Genomic DNA, 26,345 nt, shown 5'->3' with positions numbered 1-26,345 from the left:
TATTAAATGGATGAATTTTAGAACATTATAGAAGCCAGTCACAAAAGAGAACAGAAAGTATGATTCTATGTATATGAAACAGAACAGGCAAATTTGTAGAGGCAGAAAGTAGGTTAGTGGTTACCTAGGACTGAGGGGTTGGGAAGACAATGACTAATATGTGGATTGTTTTTGGAGATGAAAAAATGTTCCAAAAATTGTGGTGATAATTGCACAACTCTGTATTAAGGAATAGTGAAGTTGCATTATTCTAGTTGGGTCATGTATGCTCTAAAATCACAGCCTAGCATCGAAATCAAATCTGTTTAGCAGGTAAAAAGAGCTAAGTTCAAAACCCACAGCCGCCAGTGTTTCCTCTTGTATTGTTGAGAGAACTTTGCTTTATGCCAGGCGCTTAAAATGAGGCTACCTAGGGAGCTTTTGGGTACATAGTCCCACTTCAACCAACATGGGTGTAATACAATTTATAGCTGCTGGGATTACCTGCAGTGTTAAGGTTTTCTTTTTCCAGGCCAAGCTTACATCATTGATTCTGTGTATTTTTAATGTTAGTATAATTCAGTTCAAGTATGCCACTGAAGCACTTTTATAATCTATGAAACCTGTACAAATAATTGTTCATAATAATTCTAGAATTGCCTGTCTGTCAACTAGGATTATATGCTGCTGTGTTCAATAGAAAACAACAGAATCTTAAAACAGATAAAGATTATTCTCTCACATAAAGAATTTATGAAGTAGACACTCCAGACCTAGTAGAGGCAGCTCCTCTATCATCAGGAACCCAGGCTCCTTACGATGGGCACCTTTTCCATCAGTAAGGGTGGTCACAAGATGGCTGCTGGAGTACAAGCTATCACAACTCAGCCTAAGCAGGAAGCCCTAAATTCAGGGAAAGGGCAAAGGGACAGACCTCTTCTATCTGAAAAAAGCAAGAAAAGTATCTTTTAGCTGCTCACATTGCTACATAATTTTACTTGTAAGGAGAAGGTGATGTTGAATAGACAACTAGAAAAATGCTACAACTCTGGGGGAAAAAATCAGTAATTAATGTGAATAAATGTATTCATTATTATTGTGTTCTTATTACTAGATTCTGAAAAGAAATTGTCTGTCCTGTCAGAGGAACAGCAAGCAACAAGCACTTTGGTAGAAACCATCAGGCAGAGCATTCAACATAATGATGTTCTTAAACCCATCAACCTGCTTTCACAGCAAATGAAGGTAGCCATGAAAAGACAAAGGTAATAATCAGTATTTTCTGCTTGATGTCAGTTGAAATAATTTCATGTTTTCTGAAAAATTATCTTAAGAAATATTTCTAGCTACAAAAGAAATACTCATTGTAGAACATAAACGTGTTATAACGTTGTACGTAGGTACTACGTTAGGTCAGGACCTGACACATATCTTACCTTGAGTTTAGGAGAAGAGAAACAGTTTAAGAAGTGATGGAATTACAAAGAAAGATAGAGCTGTCCTGATCCTCTTAACTATTTATTGTCTGCTAACAAGCTTGGATCAGTACTCATCTCAATCTCAGCATAAATGAATTTTGTAGACGCTTCAGAAGGGGGTACATAATAAATTCTATCAAACGCTAACAGTGTCTCCAAGCGCCCAAGTTTCTTAAGTAATGGCATTTTTGAAGATAGTCTCAGAAGTGATAGGGGAAGAATTCGTCATGAAAGCAGATGGATCCTTTTGTAATCTCAACTGTTGAGGTAGAGATCCTTTCACAGGTTTAAGAGCAGCCAGTTTTGAGCATCTAGAGCTTAAGGGCAGGGAAGGAATATTAGAAATGACATGTATGGCTTCTGAAGCTTCTCAAGAAAGCTACATGGAACATCAGAATCACCATTACCGTGTAATTTTTTTTCCTCTATGTAAATAGTCAGAAATCAGTTCATAAGTTTACTCCCCTTTAACAGCTTAGCCAATTCATTTTCAGTTTCATTTGTGACATTTTTATGTTCACAAACCAAAGTTGATTTATCTTTTACTATTGGGTTAGTTTCATACTGTGTGTCCAAGGGCTTTAGACTCATAACATACTTAGAAGCCCATCTGTTACTTTGTCATGTGGGAACACTGCTTTTTAAAGTTTGAGTTAGAATTTAGAATTAAAAGTTATCTGTTAGAGCTCCATGGACCCTTCACCCAGCTTCTTGCGAAAGTGACATCTCATATAACTGTAGTGTAATATCAAAACCAGTACACTGACATGGGTACATTACTGTTAACTACAGAACAAACTTTTTTCACTATTTTAAGGAACCTTCATATGGTATTTTTATGCCCTTTGACTATTAACCTTAAAATACTTATTTTACAGGAGTTTATACAGAGAAATCCTCTTCTTATCATTAGTGTCTCTTGGAAGAGAGAATATTGATATCGGTAAGTTGGTTATTTGGGAATTAATGGGGGTTTAGTTTTATTTCCTCAATTTTAAAAATCCTAACTGGTATGGGTAAATACTCCACTTTGCCTTTAAAAAATACTTCCACCTTTAAAGATGTATATAAAGTGATCTACCAACCATGTTTTAATGCCTAGCTTTTGTATTGAAAATATCTTTCAGAGGCTTTTGACAATGAATATGGACTTGCATACAATAATTTACCTCCAGAGATTCTTGAAAGGTTGCAGAAAATTGATGCTCCACCAAGTATCAGCGTGGAGTGGTGCAGGAAATGTTTTGGAGCACCTCTCATTTAACAGGTTCAGTAGATTTTTGACACATAAAGCTGAGGGAATAGATTAAACCTGGAGACAGTAAAGGTTTATTCCAAATCATGAATTGGTGAAAACTCTTGGGACAATATATAATGAAATGTAATTCATACCAAATCATCTCAAAATGTAAAAACGCCATTAAAATGCCCCAGGGTTTATTGATGTTGAAGATTTACAGCCTCTGTGTATCTGGTGGGAATTGATTTTGGGTTTCTCAGTTATCTGTAGTAGTTTAGAGAAACCGTTTTGCTATTGAGTTTGGGAAATGGCACATTTTAAAACTTGCCTAACCCCAAAATAAATGAAATATCTTAATTGTAAGAGCAAGAGCAACTATTTGTGTATGTGTGTATATATGTGTGGCTATGTACATGTGTACACAGCCATGTATTTATTAAAATTCTTAAGATTGCATGTTGCAATAGTTTTCTGAAAGGGGTCTCCAACAATTAATTGACTAATGACTATAGGTGTTTCATAGGTATCTCAAAATTATCCTTTATGTGATTTATTATCTTTCTTAATGGATTGTATGTTGAATATCCAGTTATTTTTTAGCCTCTTCCCAATACCTTGTTAATTTGCAAAGACTTTAAAAATGTTGTAATTTGAGTGAAATCAAATCAGCTTTATAATTTAGAAAATTGAAACAATTCTTGTGTATACTGTCTTTTGCCCTGAAATTGTTCAGGCACATAAATTGTTGCTATTGGGTCAGTTTTAAAAACCTGTGGGATAAACTTGCACTGCACACAGAAATTCTATTCTTGTATAATACTTAGATTTGTATACCTATTTTTTGTGCATTTGTAAATACAGGGTTTTTTAGGTTGAATCATTTAAGTCTTAAATTTAAAACTTTTAAGCTTGTTGTTGGTAGGCTTAAAATCATGACCTCAAATGTCTCACTCTTGACATTCATCATGCCTTAAGATACCCCTTAGACACAGTAAATTTGCCTTACCTCTCTGCGTGGTTTGAAAAGCCAGTGGTTGCGTGTGCCTGCTTCACAGAAATCATGCAGACTAAATCAGGTAATAAAAATTATTTCCAGATGGTACAGTTAACAGCACATATCTCCCTTTTATCACTATGATCTTTTAAAAATTGTTACTGTTATCAATCGTTTCACTATTTCAGGGTTAATAGGACCTATGCAAATTCTAGTTTCAATTTATCGTGAAAGTGCTAAGAACTTGTCATAAACTATGTACAATTCTTGCCTTAAAAATGGAACTTTTGCACTCAGTATGTATTTGTACAACTTAAGACTTGGTACTAGGTTTAATACCTAACATTTAATGCCCCAATAGAAAGTTTGGTATTACCTTGCATATTATTTTAAAAAGTTGATTAAATTGAAAACTTCAAGTTTGCTATACTTGTCTGTTCCATTTTTAATGCTCCTGAAATGTGCAGTTAGTTCAATTTTTTTGTGATCTTTAAAATAGTTGTTTCTCCATTTCTTTGTAGTCTTCATAAATTTACTTACCAAAGCACTTTCCACTAAAAAGCCTGTGATGATCTCCTTACATATTTAAGAATATTTGGCTATATTATATGAAATTATAAACTTTCTAATAGCTTTATATATAAATTAGTAAGTCATTATATATTGGAAAGCTTACCCCGTGGCTGTCATTTAGAATAGAGGCTGATTTGTGCTATAATTGCTCAAAGGCCTTTTCTAAATACAGAAAGGATACTAAAAATTTACAGCAGACAGAAAACCAGGTATCAAATCACTATCTACAGGTTTGGAAATGTCTAGAATGACTTGTATGAGACTTAATCCCTGAGAACTTCTGAAAGCACTCTTTCAAATTAGCCCAGACTGTTTAGTATTACCTTACACTTGTTTTGGATTTGGCATTTAACTGTATATTGGCCGATTATATACCAACCTGCAGAACCATAAATCTGCCGTAAATTTGGGATATTCAGTTGTTAGCCCTTTTATTCCGTTTTTGGCACATTTAACATTTCTGCCGTGTTAAACCCTCAAAATATTTTCACTATCCTTTTTTAAAGTTCTGATCATCATCTGCCAGATTCCATGAGCTAAAATAGTCTAGGCCAGCCATTATCTGTTCACTTTACTGACTGTACTCCTTGAAATCAGAAAGCAGCATAAAGTTCTCATGGTTTATGCAGTAGAATCACCCCAGGTATCAGTCAGAATTCTAGGCTTACACCAGATCTGCCTTTTGGCCTGTAAGTTACCCACTATGATTCAAACCATAGTTTATCAAACTATGATATACTATGGTTGGGTATCTTTTTAAAACGCTACAAATTCTATTTCAATTTACATTAATATAAATTAATAATCTATTATTAGTAAGTTAAACATAAAAAAGTCTTATAATAATGTTGCTTCTTACAGTACAGTCCAGGGGCTGGCATTATTGGCTTCCTTAGGAAGTTTACTGAATTGCAATCTACTTTGTGCCAGATCCCCAGGTGACTTATTATGCACACTTAAAATTGTGAAGCACTGCTTCAGTCTCTACATGTTAAAGCCACTTGAAAATTTTACTCACCTGTGGTTAAGATACTCTAGCAAAGGAGCTCCTTTTCTTCACCCTTACTAATGTGCCTTAAGACCATTCTCTTCTGTAATGTTTGAAAGGAGGTTCTAAACTGCAATTACTAAAGAAACTAGATGTGGTACATTAGAAAAAGTACTTTCTCTGTGCATCTTTCATTGATGCAGATTTCTAAAAACAGGCACAATCAACTCAGTATGAAACAGTAAAAACATTAATAACCATTTACTAGAGTTGAAAAGCTTTCTGTTAATGCATTAAATTTGCACTGGTTTTAAAAGCTTTGTGAACTATTTTAAAATGGTATCCATTCACTATGCTTTTAACAAGGTATCCTTTTTACACATGACAAATGTCCATCTCCACAAGGGCACTTTTTGTGTATTATGTATAGATCTTTAAGGGAAATTGTATTCCTCAAAATAAAGTGTATCAAAGATTAATAGTCCTAGTCATTTATTTCCCCTACATTGTTCCATGCCTTGCTGAAAAGGTAATGTCTTATGCTAACAATCTTTTTCTAAAAAGACTCTCTTCGCCAGGTGGTGTTAGGAAAGGGGGAGAGCTGGAAAGCCACATGTAAACCAGTGAAGTCAGAACACTTCCTCATACCATACACAAACTCGAGAACATCAGCAAAACATTCTGAGTCTACCAAGGCAATAGAAATAAAAGCAAAAATAGACCTAATCAAACTTAAAAGCTTTTGCACAGCACTCTAAAACGAAACAACCCACAGACTGAGTTATCTGCAAAAAAATGTGACCAACAAGGGCTTAATTTCCAGGACATACAAAACATCTTATATAACTCAAAAACAAAAAGCGCAATTAAAAAATTGGCAGAAGACCTAAATAGACACTTCTCCAAAGACATACAATGGCCAACAGTCACATGGAAAAGATGCTCAACATCACCAATTATTAAAGAAACTCAAGTCAAAACAACAATGAGGAATCACCTCACACTAGCCAGACAGCCCACAAACGATAAATGCTGGAGACAGTGTGGAGAAAAAGGAACCCTCCGACACTGTAGGTGGGAATGTAGTTTGGTGCAGCCACTATAGGAAACAGTATGGAGATAAACCAGTTTAAAAACTAAAATACAGTTTTCTCTAAATATCTGCCCAGGAGTGGGGTTGCTAGATCAAATGGTAACTAATTGGAAAAGATACATGCACCCCAATGTTCATAGCAGCACTATTTACAATAACCAAGACATGGAAACAACCTAAATGTCCATCAATCGATGTCCATCAATCGATGATTTAAGATGTGGTGTGTGTACACACACAAATGGAATACTACTCAGCCATAAAAATGAAACGCCATTTGCAGCAACACGGATGAAATCTGGAGATTTTCAAACTAAGTGAAGCAAATCAAAGACAAATATACAATATCACTTATATATGGAATCTTAAAAAAACAAATGAACTTATTTACAAAACAGAAACAGACTCAGACAGAAATTTACCGTTACCAAAGTGGAAAGGGGGCAGGGATCAACTAGGCATTTGAGATTAGCAGACACAAACTACTATATATAAAACAGATCAACACAGTCCTACAGCAGAGAACAGCGAACTATATTCAGTATCTTGTAATAACCTGTAACAGAAAATGTATGTATATATAGTATGATTGAATCACTGTGCTGTACACCAGAAATTTTAACACATTGTAAATCAACTTCAATTAAACAACAAAAAAATCCTTTTCTAAGCCACCACACCAATGTCAAAAGAACCCTGTCCTGGCCATCTTTCCACTGTCCCAGTACGGTCTCTTCCTGAATTTTAAGGGTATCACTTTCAGGTATCTCTTGCAGACTTGATCCACCATTAGCTTTTGATACCCCCTTTTCTATGACCTAAGTATCTTGACCTTCATTTATGTTTCATCATTAATTACAAATCAATAAAGGAGATTGGATATCTGATCTTATTTATTTGTTACTCTTAGAACATCTCATTTTTGACTGGATTCAGACTTAGAGGTAGAAGCTCTCAAAGAGGACAGCCTCCGTCTCTTGGCAATCTGTTCCTGGCGTTTTTCTTTGGCCTCCTAAACAAAACAGAGCACAGTTAAAGTTTGGGGGGGGGTTATAAAACTCAGTGGTTAGAGTACATGCTTAGCACGCAGGAGGTCCTGGGTTCAATCCCCAGTACCTCCATTAAAGTAACTGGTAAATAAACCTGATTACCTCCCCTGCCAAAAAAAAAAACCAGACGTTTGGGTTAAAAATGCAAATCCAAAGCTAGGCCTGACTACCCACCTCTGCTCCCACAAATCTTAGACTTACCTTCATCCTCTTAGCCAAAAGTTTAGCATATTCTGCAGCCTCTTCTTTGTTCTTCTTAGTACGCTGTTTCTTCAGAGCAATACGCCGACGTTTGTGTTGCAGAACACGTGGGGTAACAAGACGCTGAATCTTGGGAGCTTTGGTCCTAGGTTTCTTACCTAAAAAATTGAAATGACTCAATCACTTCAATACCGTTGTTTAATAGGATCCTTATTTACATTTTCAAAACATTAGAAACAGACTCAAACTTAACGTAGCAGTTCCTATGAAAATTTATTTGTATGAGGCTTTTTAAATAAAATCTAAACTTTTCCCCTACAACTCAAAATACTTACCAGCCTTTTAACAAGAATCCAAGATGGGCTAAATGTTGTCAACATAATGAAATCTGAGAAGTCCTACTAAAAGTGACCAGGCTAACTGTTTACGAGGGTACTAGTGTTTTCCTAATTAGCACATTTAATCCTCACAAAGATAAACTCATTAAGCCACACCAATAGTGTGGATGTCAAATTCAAGATCCTATGTAAATTTAGGTTACCTTGCTCAACAAGCATGTCATACCCCATGCTTTTACTACTGATTTCCTTCCCACAATTAGATTGTCTTACTATCTCTGAAGCATGGTCGGATAGTGATGCAGTTAATGCTTAGTTTTCAAATAAGTTAAATATGCACAATTAATACTGTTTTAAAATAATCCTGTGTGTTACAGTACAGTCCAATCGGTGCTCAAATCTGTTTTTCAAAATGGAGCCTTCTAATCTGGGGAATGAAACCATTAACACGAGAGTATCTTCATTTAACCTATGATTTGTATTCAAACTCCCCCTAGAATTATATATCTACTTCAGAGCAAAAGTCTGTGTAATGATTTTAGTTTGTGGACACCCTGGAGTTAGAAACACTTCAGGTAAATATTCTAAGACTGATTGCTCGATGTTTCAGTTTCTGCTAAGTTAGATAAATGACCCCCTAATTATAAAGAAACAAGAACCATTTTATAAACATATGTCAACTAGTATACTTACTACCCAATGGTACTTTCCAAGGGTGCAACTACAGGAACTACCATGTATTTGCCTTTTTAAAAAAATGTGTAAAGTTCACAAGTCTACTTATACTGTATCAACACTTAAAATTAGTCCCTGGCACATTAAAGTGTCCAAATATTTGGAATGAGTGACCAATCAGCACTTACTATATGCCAGATATAGGCTTAAGATAAGCCCCCAGTCCTGAAAACTGAAAACTCGACTGAATTTTTTCAGATTTGTCAGGAAAACCCAATCCAACTCACATGCTGTTTATTTCACCTACTGTAAATATTCATATAATTCACTACAGAAATACTGATACAGAGCACTGCTGCCACAGATCCAAATGGCGATGGATTATGCTGCCTAATAAACAACATTCCTTCTTAAATCCCACACATCTGATAACCTGGTATTTTGAATAAAGTTATTTCTAATTCTCACACAACTCTTGCTATCCACATCCCAAATGACAATGAAGGCCAGAAACTAAAGCAACTTCAGTTGATGAAAACATGTATTTCTTCTGTAAACAAAAAAATTAGAACCACCATTAAGAAAGCAAGTGTGGTGTTGGGGGTGCGGGTTAAGAGCACCTTCAATCATAATCCCAGAATTTTCTACCATTCAATGGATTTCTAACTCCAATGCAATGGATGTCTGAGAATTTATCATTCAATGACTATGCACAATGACTCAAAGGCAAATTTCCAAGAAAAACTGTAATGCTCTGCAGAGCACTAGACATAACAAGAATACCAACTGCAAATCTTGACCCTCCCCTACTATTTTCCTAAAAACTCAGATTCCAGGTAAACAGTGGGCAGAGATTTTGTCTTCTAACATGCACACAAAATGCTATGACAAACCACTGAAATTAAGCCCTAAAGTGCATAATCACCCATACCTTCTTTGTTGAGGGGCTTTCTCACAACATACTGGCGGACATCATCTTCTTTAGAGAGGTTGAAAAGTTTGCGGATTCTGCTAGCTCTTTTGGGCCCCAGGCGACGAGGCACGGTAGTATCAGTGAGTCCAGGAATATCCTTCTCCCCTAACGGAGACGAGTGAACAAAGACATTTTAATTCAACTTCCTTACAAGCATGAACCCTAAATTGTTCATACACTGCTAAAAAAGTCCATTGGTCAAACTGTGGATACTGCAAATGAAAAAATAATTGGACAGTCAACTTTGAATCAATGACAACAAAATTTATCTTAACATGTCTCACCTTTTTTCACGATGACCAAATTGAGAACACTCAGATTGGCATCCACAATACAGCCCCGTACAGATTTGCGCTTTCTTTCTCCAGTCCTCCTTGGTCTGTAACAGGAGTGCCCCTTACTCAGTAGCAGGCGGACTCGGCCATGGGTCAAAACACCCTGCTTCATGGGGAAACCTTGTTTGTCGTTCCCACCACTGATTCGGACCACATAACCCTGCAAGAGAACACAATGACACACTGCTGAGCAAAGGACTGAAGCCTCTATAAAGTATACTCTCAATGCTAGAAGTACAGTTCATTAAGACCAGTTTGAAACTTCTCATAAACTTCATTCTCTGGTCACTAACTTTTATCTATACTTCCTACTTGCCAAGTTCAATTAGCAAATACCTTTCATTCAAGGTATACTTCTAACTTATGTTTTAGTAGAAGTAATAGCTCTTGGGGAAGAAACATTATGTTTAAAAAAAAAGTATCAATGAGCAACGAACGAATAAATCAAAAGCAATCCTTCTTGGCACTAAGACACTCTGGAGACCATTAGCTTGCAGGGCAAAACCTATAGTATTTTCATTTGGTTCTCTTAACCCCCACCAGCTGGTAGCTCCACCGAATAAAGTGACATCTGGAAGTAATTAGCCCAAGTTCAGAAAACGCAGAGTTTGAACTCCATCACACATACCAATTACCAACAGCGTTTACCATTTCTTTAAATAGCTTTAACAACTAAATTTGGTCGTCAGCTTTTACCTTCCATTCTTCACCTAAAGCGTCAGCAGCAACTTCTGTGGCCATGCGCTTCTCATAAAAGGTACGAAGTTTGCGTTCATCGTCCACTTCAATGAGTTTCTGGCAGCCGGTGGCCGGGAAAGAGATGTTCAGCTAAGGAATACACGACGGGGAGGGGAGAGAATTTTCATGAAAACCGCAGAACCACCGCAAAATTACTCCATTGCAAAAAGCCCTTCATGGCACACAGCCCCCCACAATCAATAGAAACTCTCATACCAAATTTATTCACTAAAACACCTGTGTGCATAATGCCGCGCAACCAGCACTGCACTAAAAATAGGAAACTTTCTTCAAACCTCGCTAAGAGACTCTAACGCTTAGGAGGTTCCGCAGATGTTCACCCTTCCGGAGCAAAAAACCCGACTTAACGTGTCGCCTCTGGCCCGGCTGGGAGCCAGAACGCCAACCATGGCGCTCCCCTCACGGCGCAGCTCCAGCTGCAATCACTCGCCATCCGCTCACCCAAGGAGCTCCGGCGCCAGAAGGGCGACCCATCTCCTCCCTCTGACTGTCCTCCACCTAGAGCCAGGCTTTTGGAGAGCGTGGACGGAGTTCTGGGGGTCCATCCACGTTCCCCAAGCCTACACCAACACCCGCCACCACTCCTTACCTTCATTCTGAAGCAACCGACTGCCTCCGAAGCGCCGCGAAAAAAGAACCAACTTCCGCTGAGCCCAAGTCACATAGGGGCTTCCAATTCTCGCGAGATCATAGGGCTCCTGGGTAAGCGGAAGTAAGCCTGGGTGGGTGGCACTTCCGGGGGTGGGGCTAGTCAGCAGTTGGGCGGTTCTAGGAAAGCGGCTTGGGAATAGTTATTGAGGTTAGACTTTGCACTGCTTGTTCTTTCCCGGGTACAGCCGAGCCCCGCTCGGTCTGGGGTACTCTGCGTCTGATGTTGGCGAAGGACGGCGAAATTGGAGCTCAGCTCTCCTGGGCTCTCCTGTACCTCAAACTCCGTTCAAAGATTCCCAGTTGAGGTGCGTGCCCTGCCCTGGTTCCGGCTGCTGAGAGCCAGCCGCTGGGTTTTGTTTTTCTCTTATACTCAGTCATCCGCCTGTCCGCCCGCCCTGCGGTCATCGTTTTATCAACACCTCAGCCACCCTGTCGCGCAAGCCAGTAACCCAGTTACTCCAAGTCTAGGTGCCTCCCAAATAGTCTCCCTGCTCTCCGTCTTGCCTCTGCGGTCTTTTTAAAACGCAAAATTACATCTCTTCCTTGCTGGAAGCGCACCATTTAGTTCCCAGTGCACTTAAATACTTTCCACGCTTCCTAACGTGGCTTCACAAACTTTCCACAGTCCCAAACTCGCCTGTCGCCATTCGTTAACGCCATACAAATCTTTCAGAATAGACAGATGTCTGTCCCAAGAGAAGCCTTTCCTGACCACACAACCAGAAATACTATTTCCTCTACTGTAGCAGTGTTTTCTTTTATAGTAATGTTTAATCATGATACATAAATCGTTTGCTTATGGTCTATTTCCCCTGCTAGATAGTAAATTAGGCCATGCCTTCACCACCAGATACTCAGGACGCAGCAAAGTTCAGGGCTCATAATAAGTAAGGCTCAGTAAATATTTGTTAAATGATGATAACCCTAGCTCTGGTAAGTATTAGGCTGTTAAAGTGTGGTAATATGGAGCCAACCAGCAGAGGGAGAGTGTGTTATAGTAAACCTTGAATCAGCAATGATTCAACTCTACAGAATAGAAAGATGTAGGAAAGATACAGTGCATTTGATAGTTCCCCAGAACATTCGTGGGAATGAGAACCCAGGTGATCTAACTTTGAAGTCCACGAGTACCCTGAATCAGTACCCTGAAGGAAGGAACATATACTACCTGTTACATATTTTGTCCATATTTTTTCTTTAAGAAAAAAACTCCTGCAAAATAACTTCTACTTTCCAAGATTATATTCCATCTTCCACCTCAGTATCACAAAGTTTTGAATGTGAAGCAGGCTTAAACTCAGAGTTGAAAGATTCTACTAACTCCTGATTGATCATCTGATAGCTAATGTAAAGAGGGTCGGTGAAATAATGCATTAAAATCGGTGTATGTGATTTTTTTGTTGTTGAGGTAAAATTGACATAAAATTATTCATTTTTTAAGTGAACAGTTTAAAGGCATGTAGCACATTCACAGTGTTGTGCAATCATCACCTCTGTCTAGTGCCAAAATATTTTCATCACCCCAAAAGGAAACCGTGTATCCATTAAACAATTACTCCTTATTCCCCTCTTCCACCAGTCACTGGCAGCCACAATCTGTGTTCTGTCTCTGTGGATTTACTTATTCTGTATATTTCACATAAATGGAATTTGTGATCTTTGTGTCTGCCTTATGTTTTTGATGTTCATCCATGTTGTAGCTTGTATCAGTATTTTATTCCTTTTTTATGATTGAATAATATCACACTATGTATAGACCACAGTTTGTTAATCCATTCATCCAATGATGGGCATTTGGGCTGTTTCCAGCTTTTGACTATTGTGAATAGTGCTTCTATGATTATCTATCTTTAGTCCTTTTGGGTATATAACTAGAAGTGGAATTGATAGGTCCATATGGTAATTCTGTCTCTAACTCCTAGAGGAACTGTCAAAGTGTTTTCACAGCACTTGAACCATTTTACATTCCCATTTGCTATTTTGTTATTTTCTCTCTTTTTTAAATTATAGCCATCCTAGTGGGTGTGAAGTAGTACCTCAGTGTGGTCTTGATTTGCATTTCCCTAATGACTAATAATGTTGAGCGTCTTTTCATGTGCTTGGCCATTTGTGTATTTTCTTCAGAAAAATGCCTATTCAAGTCCTTTGCCCTTTTTTTTTTTTTCAGCTCTCATTATTTTTATAGAAGTGGTAGTAAATTAACAGGAGGCAAAGAGTCAAGTCCAGGTCTATCCCTCAGGTTTTTTTTTTCCTGATGCATTTTTTATTCTGATAAAAGACATAAAATTTACCATCTTAACTCTACTGAACTGTATAGTTAAAAATGGTTAAGTAAAAAAAAAATGGTTAAGTATATTCACATTGTTGCGAAACACATCTCCAGAACTATTTCATCTTGCAAAACTAGAACTCTATACTCATTAAACAACTCACCTCACCCCCCTCTCCCAGTCCCTGGTAACCACCATTCTTCTTTCTGTCTTTATGAATTTGACTACTTTAGATACTTCATACAATTGGAATCATTTGGAAAACTGGTATGGAAGCATATCAGTTTTATAGAACAGTTTAGTTTGTGGTGATTTAGCTGAACACAGGAAAGCAAGAAAATATGTCACATTTATATCAAATTAAGGATATTGAGTTATGTTACTAAAGTACGCAACTTTATGTTGTCTTAACACTCTCTGCCAAAATAAACTTAATTCCCTATAACTTAAGAAGTGTATCTATATATAATAATTTATTATGTACAGTTAATTCCACTGTCTTGGCTGCAATAAAATCAATTTTGAAATTTAAAAAAAACCTGTTACTTCAGTTTTTTATTTAAGCAGTAAAACTTTCATTTAACTATAAACTAATATACAGTTTCCTTTTAGATTCAATATTGTGGCTTATCCAGGCAAGCATGTCCTCTTTTCTTTAATGACAATGAATAGAAGTTTTTATCCTCACTTCCAGTGTCTTTTTGTGACTGGCCTATTTCCCTTAGCATAATGCCCTCAAGGTTCATCTATGTTGTAGCATGTGACAAGATAATATTCCATTGTATTTATATACCATGTTTTGTTTATCTGTTCATCTGTGGATAAACATTTGGACTGCTTCCCCCTTTTAGCTATTGTGAACACTGCTGTTATTAACATAAATGTGCATGTATCGCTTCAAGGTCCTGCTTTCAGTTTTTTTGGATATGTACCCAGAAGTGAGATTGCTGGATCTTACGTAGTTCTATTTATTTTTTTAAGGAAACTGCATACTGTTTTCCATAGAAGTTGCACCATTTTCATAATCCCAACAACAGTGTACAAGGGGTCTTTGCCCAAATTTGAATTGGCTTGTCTTGTTGTCAAGTTGTAAGAGTTCTTTATATATTCTGAATACTATACCCTTATTAGATATAATGTCCAAATATTTTCTCCTGTTTTTTAAGTATCTTTTCACTTTCCTGGTAATGGCCACTGACGTACAATAGTTTTAAATTTTGTGTGCCTGTGTGTGTATACACACAATTGTTTTCTGAGCCATTTGAAATTCAATTACAAATACCATGGTATTTCACCTCTGAATACTTCAGCATGTGTCTCCTAAGAGTAAGGATATTCTGCCACATAGCCTTAATACAGTTATCACATCTGAAACTTAAGATTTTTAGTTAATAGATTCTACTCCAGAGCCCACATTTAAATTTTACCAGACAGCTACATGCAAAAGAATCAAACTGGGTTACTTTCTCGCACCATATACAAAAACAAACTCAAAATGAATTATACTTAACTGTAAGACCTGAAACCGTAAAACTCCTAGAAAAAAATATAAGCTCTTTGATATTGGTCTTAGCAATATATATATATTTTTTTTTTCTTCTTTTGGATATCCCTCAGACAAGGGAAACAAAAGCAAAAATAAATACTGCATCAAACTTAAAAGCTTCTGTGCAGTGAAGGAAACTACCAACAAAATGAAAAATCTGCCTACTGAATGAGAGAAGATATTTGCAAATGATACATCCTACCAGGGGTTACTATCTGAAATACTCAAAGAAGTTATTCAACTCAAAATAAAAAAAAAATTAAAAAATGAGCAGAGGACTTGAATAGACATTTTTCCAAAGAAAACACAAATGGCCAACAGGCACATGAAAAGATGCTCAACTTCACTAATCACAAGGGAAATGCAAATCAAAAGCACAATGAGATATCACCTCACACCTGTGAGAATGGCTATTATCAAAAAGACAACACATTACAAGTGTTGACAAAGATGTGGAGGAAAGGGAACCCTCGAGCACTGTTGGGAATGTAAATTGAAACAGCTACTATAGAAAACAGCATGCAGGTTGCTCAGAAAATTAAAAATAAAACTATCATATGATGCAGCAATTCTTCATCTGGGTATTTTTCTGAAGAAAAGAAAAACACTAATTCAGAAAGATACATGCACCCCTTTTTTTCATTGCAGCATTATTTGCAATAGCCAAAATATGGAAACAACTTAAGTGTCTGTTGATAGATGAAAGCATAAAGATGTAGTATATACACAATAGAATGTTACTTAGCCACAAAAAGGAATGAAGTCTTGCCATTTGTGGAACTGGGGGTATTATGCTAAGTGAAGTAAGTCAGATAAAGACAAATCCCATGAGATTTTATTCATATGTGGAATCTAAAAAAAACAAATGTAAAACAGAAACAGACTCATAGATACCGAAAACAAACTGACGGTGGCCAGATGGGAGGTCAGTGAGAAGGATGAGTGAAATAAGCGAGGGAGATTAAGAAGTATACATTCCAAATTATAAAATAAGTCACAGGGATGTAATGTACAGCATAAGGAATATAGTCAATAACTCTGTATGGTGACAGATGATAACTACACTTATGGTGACCAATTTGTAGTGTATAAAAATATCAAATTACTATGTTGTACACCTGAAACTAATATTTTAAGTCAATTATACTTCAAGTAAAATTTTTGTAATATTTATGTAGAAGTCAAAACTTCATAAAAGGAATATTCAAAGTAGTAACATCTGCAAGACGGCTGAATAATGCTTTCTTGCTCATATCCTTCCCACCAACAACCATGCAGCATCCATCCAGTAAGAAAAGTATCTTTGTGGTAGTTTGGGGATCCAGGTAGATTGTGGAACCCTGGGGCTGGCCAAGGAAAGATGTTTTGAGAAGGCAGGAACAAACCTAGATTGCTGACTTCGCCAGCCATAGTGGCAGCTACACACCTGAAACAGCTCCCTATCTGAGGACTCGGCTACAGCCCCATTGGGCTTTGGTTCTGTTGCCAACACCATATACTAAGGAACCCAAGAGGAGTCACACCCCCTCATGCATTGGACCATAGGCATACAGACCTCAGTCCTGGCTGTGGATCCTGAAGTGGCCTATGAACTGGCTCTAGCCACTCTCAGCTGTGATCTGGGAGCCCTTAGAAGTAAGCCTGCCAAACTCCGTCAAACTGTAGGTTTTCAAACAGCCTTTTAACTGGGCTCCAGCCTGTCCTAGTCACTGTCAGCCAACAGTCCTACTGACACAAGGACCCAGCAGCAGACATTCTGTGCCCCCAGAAATCCTGAGAGGGTTCTGTACTTGGTTCCAGCCTCTCTAGCCGTGATGGAACAGTCTAGCACCCCCAGGGACCTGGCGGGGGACATGTCTATCCATGGCTCCAGAGCCAGGTCTGCATACCTCAGTCTTGGCTGTAAACCTGAAATTGCCCTTTGCCTCAGTTTCAGCCCTTCTCAGCCACAGTCCAGGACCAGTCCTGCCCACCCAGGGAGTCATCCAGTTACCAAGTCCTCCCAGTGACATGGTGAGAGCTATATCCACACACCTGGTAACAGGCTGCTGTCTGAGGACCCAGCTGTGGAACCTGAAGGAGACCCTTCTCCCAACACCATCCTACTGAACAAGGTGCTGGAGGCAGTTCCATACCACCAGGGACCATGGAGAATCCACGCCTGCCTGAACCCCTGGTAACAAGCCCTCCAACCGTGGACCCCCCTGCAGAGCCAGCAACATCCTCATAACTGGCTCCAAGCTAACAAGACTGCAATTCGAAAGGTAATTCAATCAGCCTGGGGAGTTGATGGGACCTTGGGGAGATATTTGCACCCCATGTTCATTGCAGCATTATTCACAATAGGCAAGGCATGGAAACAACCCAAGTGTCCACTGACAGATGAATGCGTAAAGAAAATTTTATATTATATATATAATGGATTATTTTATATATATAAAATGGATTATTTAGCTGTAAAAGTGAAGAAAATTCTGCCATTTACAAGGACGGACCTTGAGGGCATTACATAAAGTGAGATAAATCAGAGAAAGACAAATACTGTATGATCTCACGTATGGAATCTAAAAATAAGCCGAACCCACAGAAATAGGATTAGAATAGTGGTTACCAGGGTGGGGGAAAATGGGGAGATGTTTGAACACACCGAGTGTTAAGCGTCTATGACACACGATTGGAGATATTCAATAGGCCATTGGGCACAGAGGTTTGGGAGCTGAGTGGTAGACTCCATGAAAGAGGTAGGGCCCACGTTAGTTTGCTAGGGCTGCCGTAACTAAATGCCACAGACCAGGGAGCTAAACAGCAGAGATTTATTTTCTCACAATTCTGGAGCTAGAAGTCTGAAACCAAGGTGTCACCAGGATTGGTTTCTTCCGAGGCCTCTCTGACTTACAGAGGGCCATCTCTCTGTGTCCTCACATGTGTCAGTGTCCTAATCTCTTATAAGGACTCCAGTCATGTTGGATTAGGGACCATCCTAATAACCTCATTTTAACTGAATCCCTCTTTAAAGATCCTATCTCCGAAATAGATATATTCTGAAATACTGGGGGTTATGACTTCAACATAAGAATTTGGGGCAGGGAGACACAACTCAGCTCATAACAGGGCCCAGAGGTAGAGTCTCTCAACCACGAGAATCCTGGCTGGAGAGAACACATTCGGTATCCAATAGCACAAAGTTCAAGTAATTATAAAAGCAATCAGTAAAGGTAACATTTCCCCTAATTCACTGAGTAAATGAGTTTTTCAAGTGTGTTTAGGAAAAGAGATTCTTTCCAGAGAGGTATAAACACAGAAGGGAAGAGAAGCTGTAAGGGAGGAAGTGACCTTGTTCATTTCAGTAACCTGTCTCAGATTTGGCTCATGTCAAGAAAACAGGAAAAAAAGATTTTTTCTGACAGAAAAAAACTAAATTTCAAGGGCAATTTCTACTTGTAGGAAGAAACTAATTTTACAGCATGCCATGCTGTGTTTGAGAAAGGAAGTTAAGTCAAAGAAATGAAGCTGGGAAAACTCCTTGGCTTTTCTGTAACTGCATCCAGGAGCAAGAATTACAATGGATTTCTCACCTCATGGGTCAGGGACAAAGGGATGTTTTTGCAGAGCTGTGGAAAACAAGCTTTGGCATGTATTTATGAAATATTTGCTGGTGGGCAGGAAGCAAAGGGGATGATGGAAATTTCAAAAGAATTTTTTTAATCAGATCAAGTCACTGTATCAGGGCAATGATCTTTTGTCTCGTGTATTTTCATTCCTTAATAGCTATGTGATCTTGGAAAACTTATTCACTTTCTCTGTTCCTTAGTTTCCCCATGTGTAAAATGGTGGTAATATCTCCTCATAGAGTTCTTGTCAGGGATAAATGAATACATGAAAAAAACCAGTTCTCGGGGCACAGTAGACTCTCAATGAATGTCAGTTATCCTCATCCTCCCTACCACCACTTCATCATCCATCATCACCCGTGTCCCTCTAACTGTGCCCATGTCGTTCCTGCTACTGGCAAAGCCTTCCTTTCTCCTCTCCTAAGCTGTGCTGCCTGGAGGAGGCTTTCCTTGAGGATTACAAGTCAGGCTGACCTTGCTACAAGGAGGGAACGGGAGACAGAACTTGGTGCTGAGGTGGTGTGGATTGATTCAGATGGTGGCCAGCCATGGGGGGGATCCTCCACCCCATCCTTCAACAAACGTATGCACCTATGTCAGCACCTACTTTATGTCACCAGCCTACGGGCAAGAGATACAGAGATGAACAGAGATTGTCCTCACTTTTAGGAAACTTTTTATCTAATGGAGAAAGAAACATAAGCAGATAGCAGACAGACAGATATAATGGAGGTATTTAAAAGGTTCAGTAATATAGCAAAAGTCAGGAAACAATCTAAACGTCTGGATCATGCCCATCAGCCTGAAAATATGCTGCAGTACCTCTGGTCTTAAGAAATCCCATGTTGACTCCACCTCATCCTTTGCAAATCCCCACACCCTCCTTTTTGCAAAGCTGTAACTAATTGTGCTGTGCAGTGAATGTGTCTTCCCCAAATTCCTATGTTGAAATCCTAACTTCCAATGTGATGGTGTGAGGAGGTAGGGCCTTCTGGAGGTGATAAGGTCATGAGAGTGGAGCCCTCACGAATGGGTTCAGTGCCCTTATAAACGAGGCCTGAGAAAGCACCTTTGCCCCGTTCACCATATGAGGACACCGTGAGGAGAAGACAGTCTGTGAGGAAGTGGGCTCTCACCAGACAATGAATCTGCCGTTGCCTCAGTCTTGGACTTCCTGACCTCCAGAACTATAAGAAATAAATTTGTTTTTTATAAGCCTCCCAGTCAATGGTGTTATTGTTACAGCAGCCAAACAGACTAAGAACAATTGCTACATTTACTATGTCCACCTCCTCACCTCACATTCTCTCGTCTAAAAGATAAGCTTAAAATTTTTTAAATTATGAAGAGGTATATGCACAACTTTCTCACCCTACCTTCCAGTTTCCTCCCCTCACCCTGCAGTTACCTTGTATCATTAGTTTGTTTATACAGTTTTTTTTTGAGGGGTTGCTACAAAAATATTCTATCATCTTCTTTTATATACATGGTAACATAGCATGTGTATCATGCTACCCCTTGAATTCTTCCCTTAACAATATCATGAGGGGGACCCTCCCACACTTTTGGTGGAAACGTAGTTTGGTGCAGTCGTTATGGAAAACAGTATGGAGATCCCTCAACACTTAAAAGTAGATTTACCATGTGATTTAGCAATCCCACTGCTGGTCATATATCCAGGTGGAACCCTAATTTGAAAAGACACAAGCACCCCCAATGTTCATAGCAGCACTATTTACAATAGCCAAGACATGGAAACAACCTAAATGTCCATTGACAGATGACTGGGTAAAGAAGCTGTGGTATATTTATACAATGAAATACTACTTAGCCATAAAAAATAAAATAATGCCATCTGCAGCAACATGGATGAAACTGGAGAATGTCATTCTAAGTGAAGTAGCCCAGAAAGAGAAAGAAAAATACCATATGATATCACTTATATCTGGAATCTTGAAAAAAAAAAAAAGACACAAACTTACTTACAAGAAACAGACTCACAGACAGAAAACAAGTTTGTGGTTACCCAGAGGGGAAAGGGGGTGAGAATGGATAAATTGGGAGTTTGAGATTTGCAAATACTAATTACTATATACAAAATAGATAAACAATAAGTTTCTTCTGTATAGTACAGGGAACTATATTCAATATCTTTTAGTAACCTGTAATGAAAAAGAATATGAAAACGAATACATGTATGTATATGGATGACTGAAACATTATGCTGTGCACCAGACATTGACACTACATTGTAAACTGACTATATTTCCAAAAAAAAAAAAGTACAACAGTACATCATGGGGAATTTCTCTGTTAATATATAAAGAGCTTTCTCATTGCCCTTTACTGGTTTCCTCCTAATGGACATTTGTTTCCAATTATTTGCTGCTAACAAAGAAAGCTGCAATAATATGAATGACCCTGCTTGTAAATCATTCCCTATATCCAGAAGTAACAATATGAGATAATTGTTAGAAGTAGAAATGTCTGGCTTAAGTAAGTTTGTAATGTGGATAGACACTGCTAAATTATTCTCTGTAGGGTTGCTCCCACTTACAGCCTGCTAACAATGTGTGAGAATACTCGGTTCTCCAAAGTCTTGCCAAGTGTTACTAAATTTGGGATTTTGTCAGTCTGATAGATGAAAGAAATGTTATTTTAATGTAGTTTTACATTATAGCTCTATTACTATGAGTTAAGCATCTTTTTATGTATTCTTCTGTTCTTTTGCTGTTTTTTTTTTTCTGTTGGATTGTTAACACTTTCTATATTAGGGAAATCAGCCCTGCATGAAAGTTCCAGTTTTTCCCAGAAGATGTCATTTTCTTTTCCCTTCCTTCCTTCTCTCCCTCCTTCCTTTTTTAATTGCTTTGTTAAAATATAATTCACATACTATACAATTCATCTGCTTAACATATACAATTTTTGAAAATACATCAGAGTTGTGCAACCATCACCACAATCTAATTTAACAACATTTTCACCACCCCCAAAAGAAATCTCATACCCATTAATAGCCATTCTCCATCGCCGTTCCTCCAAATTGCCCCACCACCCCAGTCTGGCAACCACTAATTTGCTTGTCTCTATGGATTGGCCTACTCTGGACATTTCATATAAATGGCATCACACAATGTATGGCTTTAATAACTTGCTCTTTTCACTTTGTTTCCATTCTTTCTTAAACCTGCTGTAGTCAGGATCTTGTCCCCACTTAAACTATCCTTTAAAAAGACCATTAACTACAGCCATGTCGCCCTCTTCTGTTTTCCCTCCTTACCTCACAAGCTGTGCCTTCTTAGCTTCCTTTCTAGCTCCTCCTCTCCCCTCTAGACAGGGATTCCCTGGGTCTCAGTCCTTGCTTCTCTTTTTTCTATCTGCACCTGATCTCAGCAACTCATCTGGTCCCTTGGTATCAGAGAGACCACTGGCTTGCTATAAAATTCTGCTCCCATAGAATTCTGTTTCCAGGAATCTCAAATAGACATACTTTCCCTATTCCTCCTGCTAAGTAAAATCCTTGGACATTATATATAAAACAAGCATCTGAAAGGTGGAGAAAAGAAGGCAGACTGGCTACAGACCTGAAGAATCCAAGGAATAGCATGGTGCTGGGTTTCCTAGGTTTTCTTTTTGCCTCATGTATTACAGAGACAGAACTGGAGAAGCCAGCAACTCAAAATTCCAACAGGAATAGACCAAAAAAATCCTCAGTAAAAGTCTGCCTTCTCTAGTCAGAGTACCAGGAAAGGGGCATCCTAGCAAGACAAACTTTCAGATAATAGCATTCTACACTAGCTACACACCATAGGGGTGGGGGAACCCCCAAACTATGGCCTAACCTTAGTCACAGGAGCAAAGGCCGAATGGAAACCTGGACTTCCACCCTTATGAGGCTGTAAGCAGGTTTCCCAACAATCTTGCCAGGGTAGTGTCAGAGAAAGCCAAAGGGAGGTGAACTTGCATCCCCGCTAGCCAGTAATGAGCCTCCTCTAACCCAGACCCACCATGATGTCAGTGGAGAGCCTTGACCTCCACCCCCATCACCAATAAAGGAGTCCCCCACCAGGTGACAGTTGGACAATCTGGCTGTTTGTCTCCACCTGGCAGAAATAAGACCTTACTTCCCTCATCCCTTACTAAAGCAGCATCAGAAAGCCAGCTAAAACATGTTACTTAAAGGTGAAAAAGAATTGAATGATAGTAGATTTCTCAACAGAAACTAGGGAGACTAGAAGGAAGTGGCGTAATTTTTTTTTTCAAGCATTGGGGGAAAAAAACCCGTGCCAACCCCAGAATCCTAATTCAGCAGGAAATCCTAATTCAACAAGAGTATCTTTCATGGGTTGGGGGAAAGCAAGACATTCTCAAATGAAAGAAAAGAAATTTTTAATTGCTGCCAGAACACCTGTTCTAGAAGAAAGACTCAAGGAAGTTCTTTAAACAGAAAGTAAAAGAAGAATGAAGCTTGGAATATTAGGAAGAAAGAACACAGTAAGCAAAAATGTGAATAAATGAAAGAGACTTTCCTTTTCCTCTTGAGTTTTCTAAATGTTTGATAGTTGAAGCAAAAATTATAACACAGATGATTCTAAATGTATGTAGAGAAAATATTTCATACCATGATATGATAAATGTTGGGGGAAGGATGTAAAAGGAGGTAAGGTTTCTATACTTCACTTGAACAGGTAAGGTGACATTAGTAAACTATACTAGTTACGTATATATAATGTAATACCCAGAGCAACGGCTAAAAGAACTATATAAAGAGATATGCTTGAAAACACTATAGAATTCTAGAAAGTGTTCAAGTAACATAAAAGAAAATGGGAAAAGAAACCATAAAAAAGAACAAACACAAAACAAAAATAAAAGGGCATAATTAAGCCCTGACATAGCAATAATTAGTTACATAGTCACACTTACTGTCTATCGATATTTTATCTAAAATATTTCTTCATCATGCACTGCATGATCACTGCCCTAAGGAATTGCTGAGGGCTGAACTTTTCCTTTTGATCATGCAGATGGGATTCAGGTTCTGGTCTCCACAGGAGAATTTAGGCTGCATCTAGCTAGAAGCTGGGCCTAACAAGCTCAGAAGAAAATTCTGGGCCTAACAAGCTCCGAAGAAAATTCTGGCAACAGTTGACACTGGGGTTCCAGCAGATTCTTCCACGGCTGGAAGTTGAGAGTAGGATTTAATCTAGTCAAGTTCATTATCCAGTAGGAAATCACACAGACCCTAGAAGCACCGCAGAGAGGGCAGGGAGAGCTGCGGCTCAGAGACAGCCTGGGTCCCATCCAGGTTTTGCTCCTAAGTGACTGGCTGGAAAGGCGGCCATGACGAAAAAAATCCATGAGTTGTTTGTAGTTAGTTGTATCTGCAAGGAGATGCCCAAATTGTTCTCTAAAATGAGCACAAGTTATCTCAAAGGTTCCATCCTAAAATCAGTAACTTTTTTTCATGAAGAGAAATCCCAGCCCTTGTGGTGGGCCCATTCACTTTAGGAACCTTCAGATATTTTTAGGATTGAATTTCTTTGAATTTTCACACTTCAGAGGAGGGTCAAGTGTCCCCTAACTTCTTTACCATTTGTTCCCCAGGCTCCATGGTTACCAAGAATGATTAAAGACCTGTGGCTCTTCTTGGTGTCTAGTCTGGAATTTTCCTGACACTGTCTTCATCTACAGAACATACATTTTAGATCCTTGACTCCAACTATTATAATGAGCAGAGAATTTAGTAAAAAAGATAATCTCATTGGCCTCAGTCTTTTCTACTTTTTAAAGCCCCTGACCTCTTAGACCTCTCATTTTCAGTAGACAACATTTCCTCCCACTTCTCTCAGAAGCATGAACTGCTTCAGTCTTCTCTCAACCTCAAAATGTATCCAGGTGTTCAATATACTCTCCATATTACCCTCTTTCTTAGCATAGGGTTTTGTTGGGACATTTGGTTTTAAGTCCCAGAAACCCTACCCAAACTAGCTTTAGCAAAAAAGGTGACTTTACTATAAAGGTTCCTGGGTATCTTGGGAACATTTGGATGTGGCTAGATCCCTGGGCTTGGCTGGAGCCAGTGAATTCTTTTCCATCTGGACTGTCTCTTGTCCATACAGTTCTCTCTGGGACTGCTTCATCATTCTCTTATGCTCTCTACCAGTTCTGCCTACCCCTTCCATCCATTGGAACAAGTCACAGATAGTACCTTGGTTCAAATCTATTCTGTCAGGCAGCCAGATGGGGCTGAAAGAGCTCAGTTCTGATTCCAAATTCCCACGGATGCATTCTGATTAGCCAGCTTGGGTCAAGACCTACTCCTGGACCAATGAACTCCGGCCGTGGAGTCGGGTCACAGTGTATCACCGTGGCTGTTCCTATGGTAGCCATCTGAATGGAGTTGGGGGCAGGAGGTGGGCAGTCCTCACTGGAGAGGCAAAAAGTCTCGGAAAAGGAGGATATTCTGGGACAAAACAACGCTTGTCTATTCCATGCTGTCTCTTCTCTCCAGGCCAATTGTAAGATCTTGAGTTCTCAATCCCACCTCTTTCCATCTCCTTCAGGATCTAGTTTCATTAATTACCTTTTTTTTAATTTACATTTTCAATCTGTTTCTCTGCTTGGGCATTTAAATTTGCTCAAGGCCCTTGTATACTAGAGGACCATCCCCTATAATCCTTCTTCAAGCTCCTGCCCGATCTTTTTTCTCTGCCAAATAAATTTCATCTGTCCCTTACTCACATTTTACCCCAGCCTGGTCTCTCCCCCCTTGACTCCTGTCGCCTCCATTTCCCCAAAGTGTTTCTTGGTCTTTGAAAGGCTGATAAGACAGAGTGAAGGAAGGATGAAGTGTATAGGCCATTGTGAGTGGGTATAACGTCTCTGGCATTCCAGAGACTCCCTCATGGCCCCATGTCAGTAGCCACAGAGCCCAGCCCCAAGGGGCCCCCTGGATTGTGAGGCGTGGCACTGACCAATCCCTGACCTTTCGAGCTTCCTGGTTCCAAGGAGTCTGTGGCTGCAGCACCACCAGATCCTTACCCAGGCTGCTGGCAGTCAGTTGTTGACCAAAGCCTCCCCTGGTGGAAGGGCCTTCTCACGCACAGGCCTTGGCGGGGTGGGGGCCCTCTCAAGCCATTTCCATTTGCTTCCTCAGGTGAGGGTAACCTACCTGCTAAATCTGTGCCCTTTGGAATGAAGGGGACAGGTAACAACCACAGGTTCGACTAGAACGGCTGCTTTAAAGGCCGAGCCCCCAGCACTCGCTCCCCGACCTGCCTTTCTGGTGCTGTCGGCTACATGGGTTCTTATGCAGACACTATTGACTGAAGCCCTTTGCTTTAATTTTTTAAAAAACTTATTATGGAAAATTTTAAATACATACAAAGTAGAGAGACTAGTTTTACGTGTCTATCAGCCAGTTTCAACAATCCACTTAAACCTGGTGGTGTTCCATCTAAACCACCAAACCAACACTGTTCCCCACAAACTCAAAGCAAATCTCGGATATTACATTTTGTCTGTATGTATGTCCAAACAATAATGTCCCTTTTATTTTTGGCTTTGGTCTGGCAAGAATCTATCTTCCC

At 39.1% G+C, this 26,345-nt stretch overlaps 3 protein-coding genes across 6 annotated transcripts in view; 2 read left to right on the top strand and 1 right to left on the bottom strand.

The window, feature by feature from the left end:
* The window catches only part of DENND4C (DENN domain containing 4C), a 94,693-nt gene extending 88,962 nt beyond the window's left edge, over positions 1-5,731 (top strand). For all 3 annotated transcript variants that reach the window (XM_072959344.1, XM_072959343.1, XM_072959345.1), the window contains 3 exons: positions 1,094-1,244; positions 2,336-2,400; positions 2,585-5,731. In XM_072959344.1, the coding sequence (XP_072815445.1) occupies positions 1,094-1,244; positions 2,336-2,400; positions 2,585-2,721 (353 nt within the window). In that variant the 3' untranslated portion in view covers positions 2,722-5,731. The remainder of the gene's footprint in view (positions 1-1,093; positions 1,245-2,335; positions 2,401-2,584) is intronic.
* A 1,494-nt stretch (positions 5,732-7,225) lies between these two features.
* RPS6 (ribosomal protein S6) lies at positions 7,226-25,011 on the bottom strand. The gene is made up of 7 exons (XM_006208264.4): positions 24,965-25,011; positions 11,265-11,373; positions 10,613-10,744; positions 9,866-10,076; positions 9,540-9,686; positions 7,596-7,753; positions 7,226-7,357 (listed from the first exon to the last, which is right to left on the bottom strand). Exons 2-7 carry the CDS (start codon positions 11,268-11,270, stop codon positions 7,262-7,264), a joined length of 750 nt encoding a protein of 249 aa, XP_006208326.1. The 5' UTR covers positions 11,271-11,373; positions 24,965-25,011; the 3' UTR covers positions 7,226-7,261.
* Positions 25,012-25,182: 171 nt separating this feature from the next.
* Positions 25,183-26,345, top strand: part of ACER2 (alkaline ceramidase 2) — a 31,345-nt gene continuing 30,182 nt past the window's right edge. The window contains exon 1 of one of the 2 annotated variants that reach the window (XM_072959346.1): positions 25,183-25,274. The gene's annotated coding sequence lies outside the window, so the exon portion shown is untranslated. The remainder of the gene's footprint in view (positions 25,275-26,345) is intronic. The other variant, XM_072959347.1, reaches the window with a different exon arrangement.

The sequence above is a fragment of the Vicugna pacos genome, chromosome 4 (genome assembly GCF_048564905.1).
Source record: "Vicugna pacos chromosome 4, VicPac4, whole genome shotgun sequence".
Lineage (NCBI taxonomy): Eukaryota > Metazoa > Chordata > Mammalia > Artiodactyla > Camelidae > Vicugna > Vicugna pacos.
The sequence above is the reverse complement of the archived record's forward strand: the minus strand, read 5'-3'. Positions and strand labels throughout refer to the sequence as shown.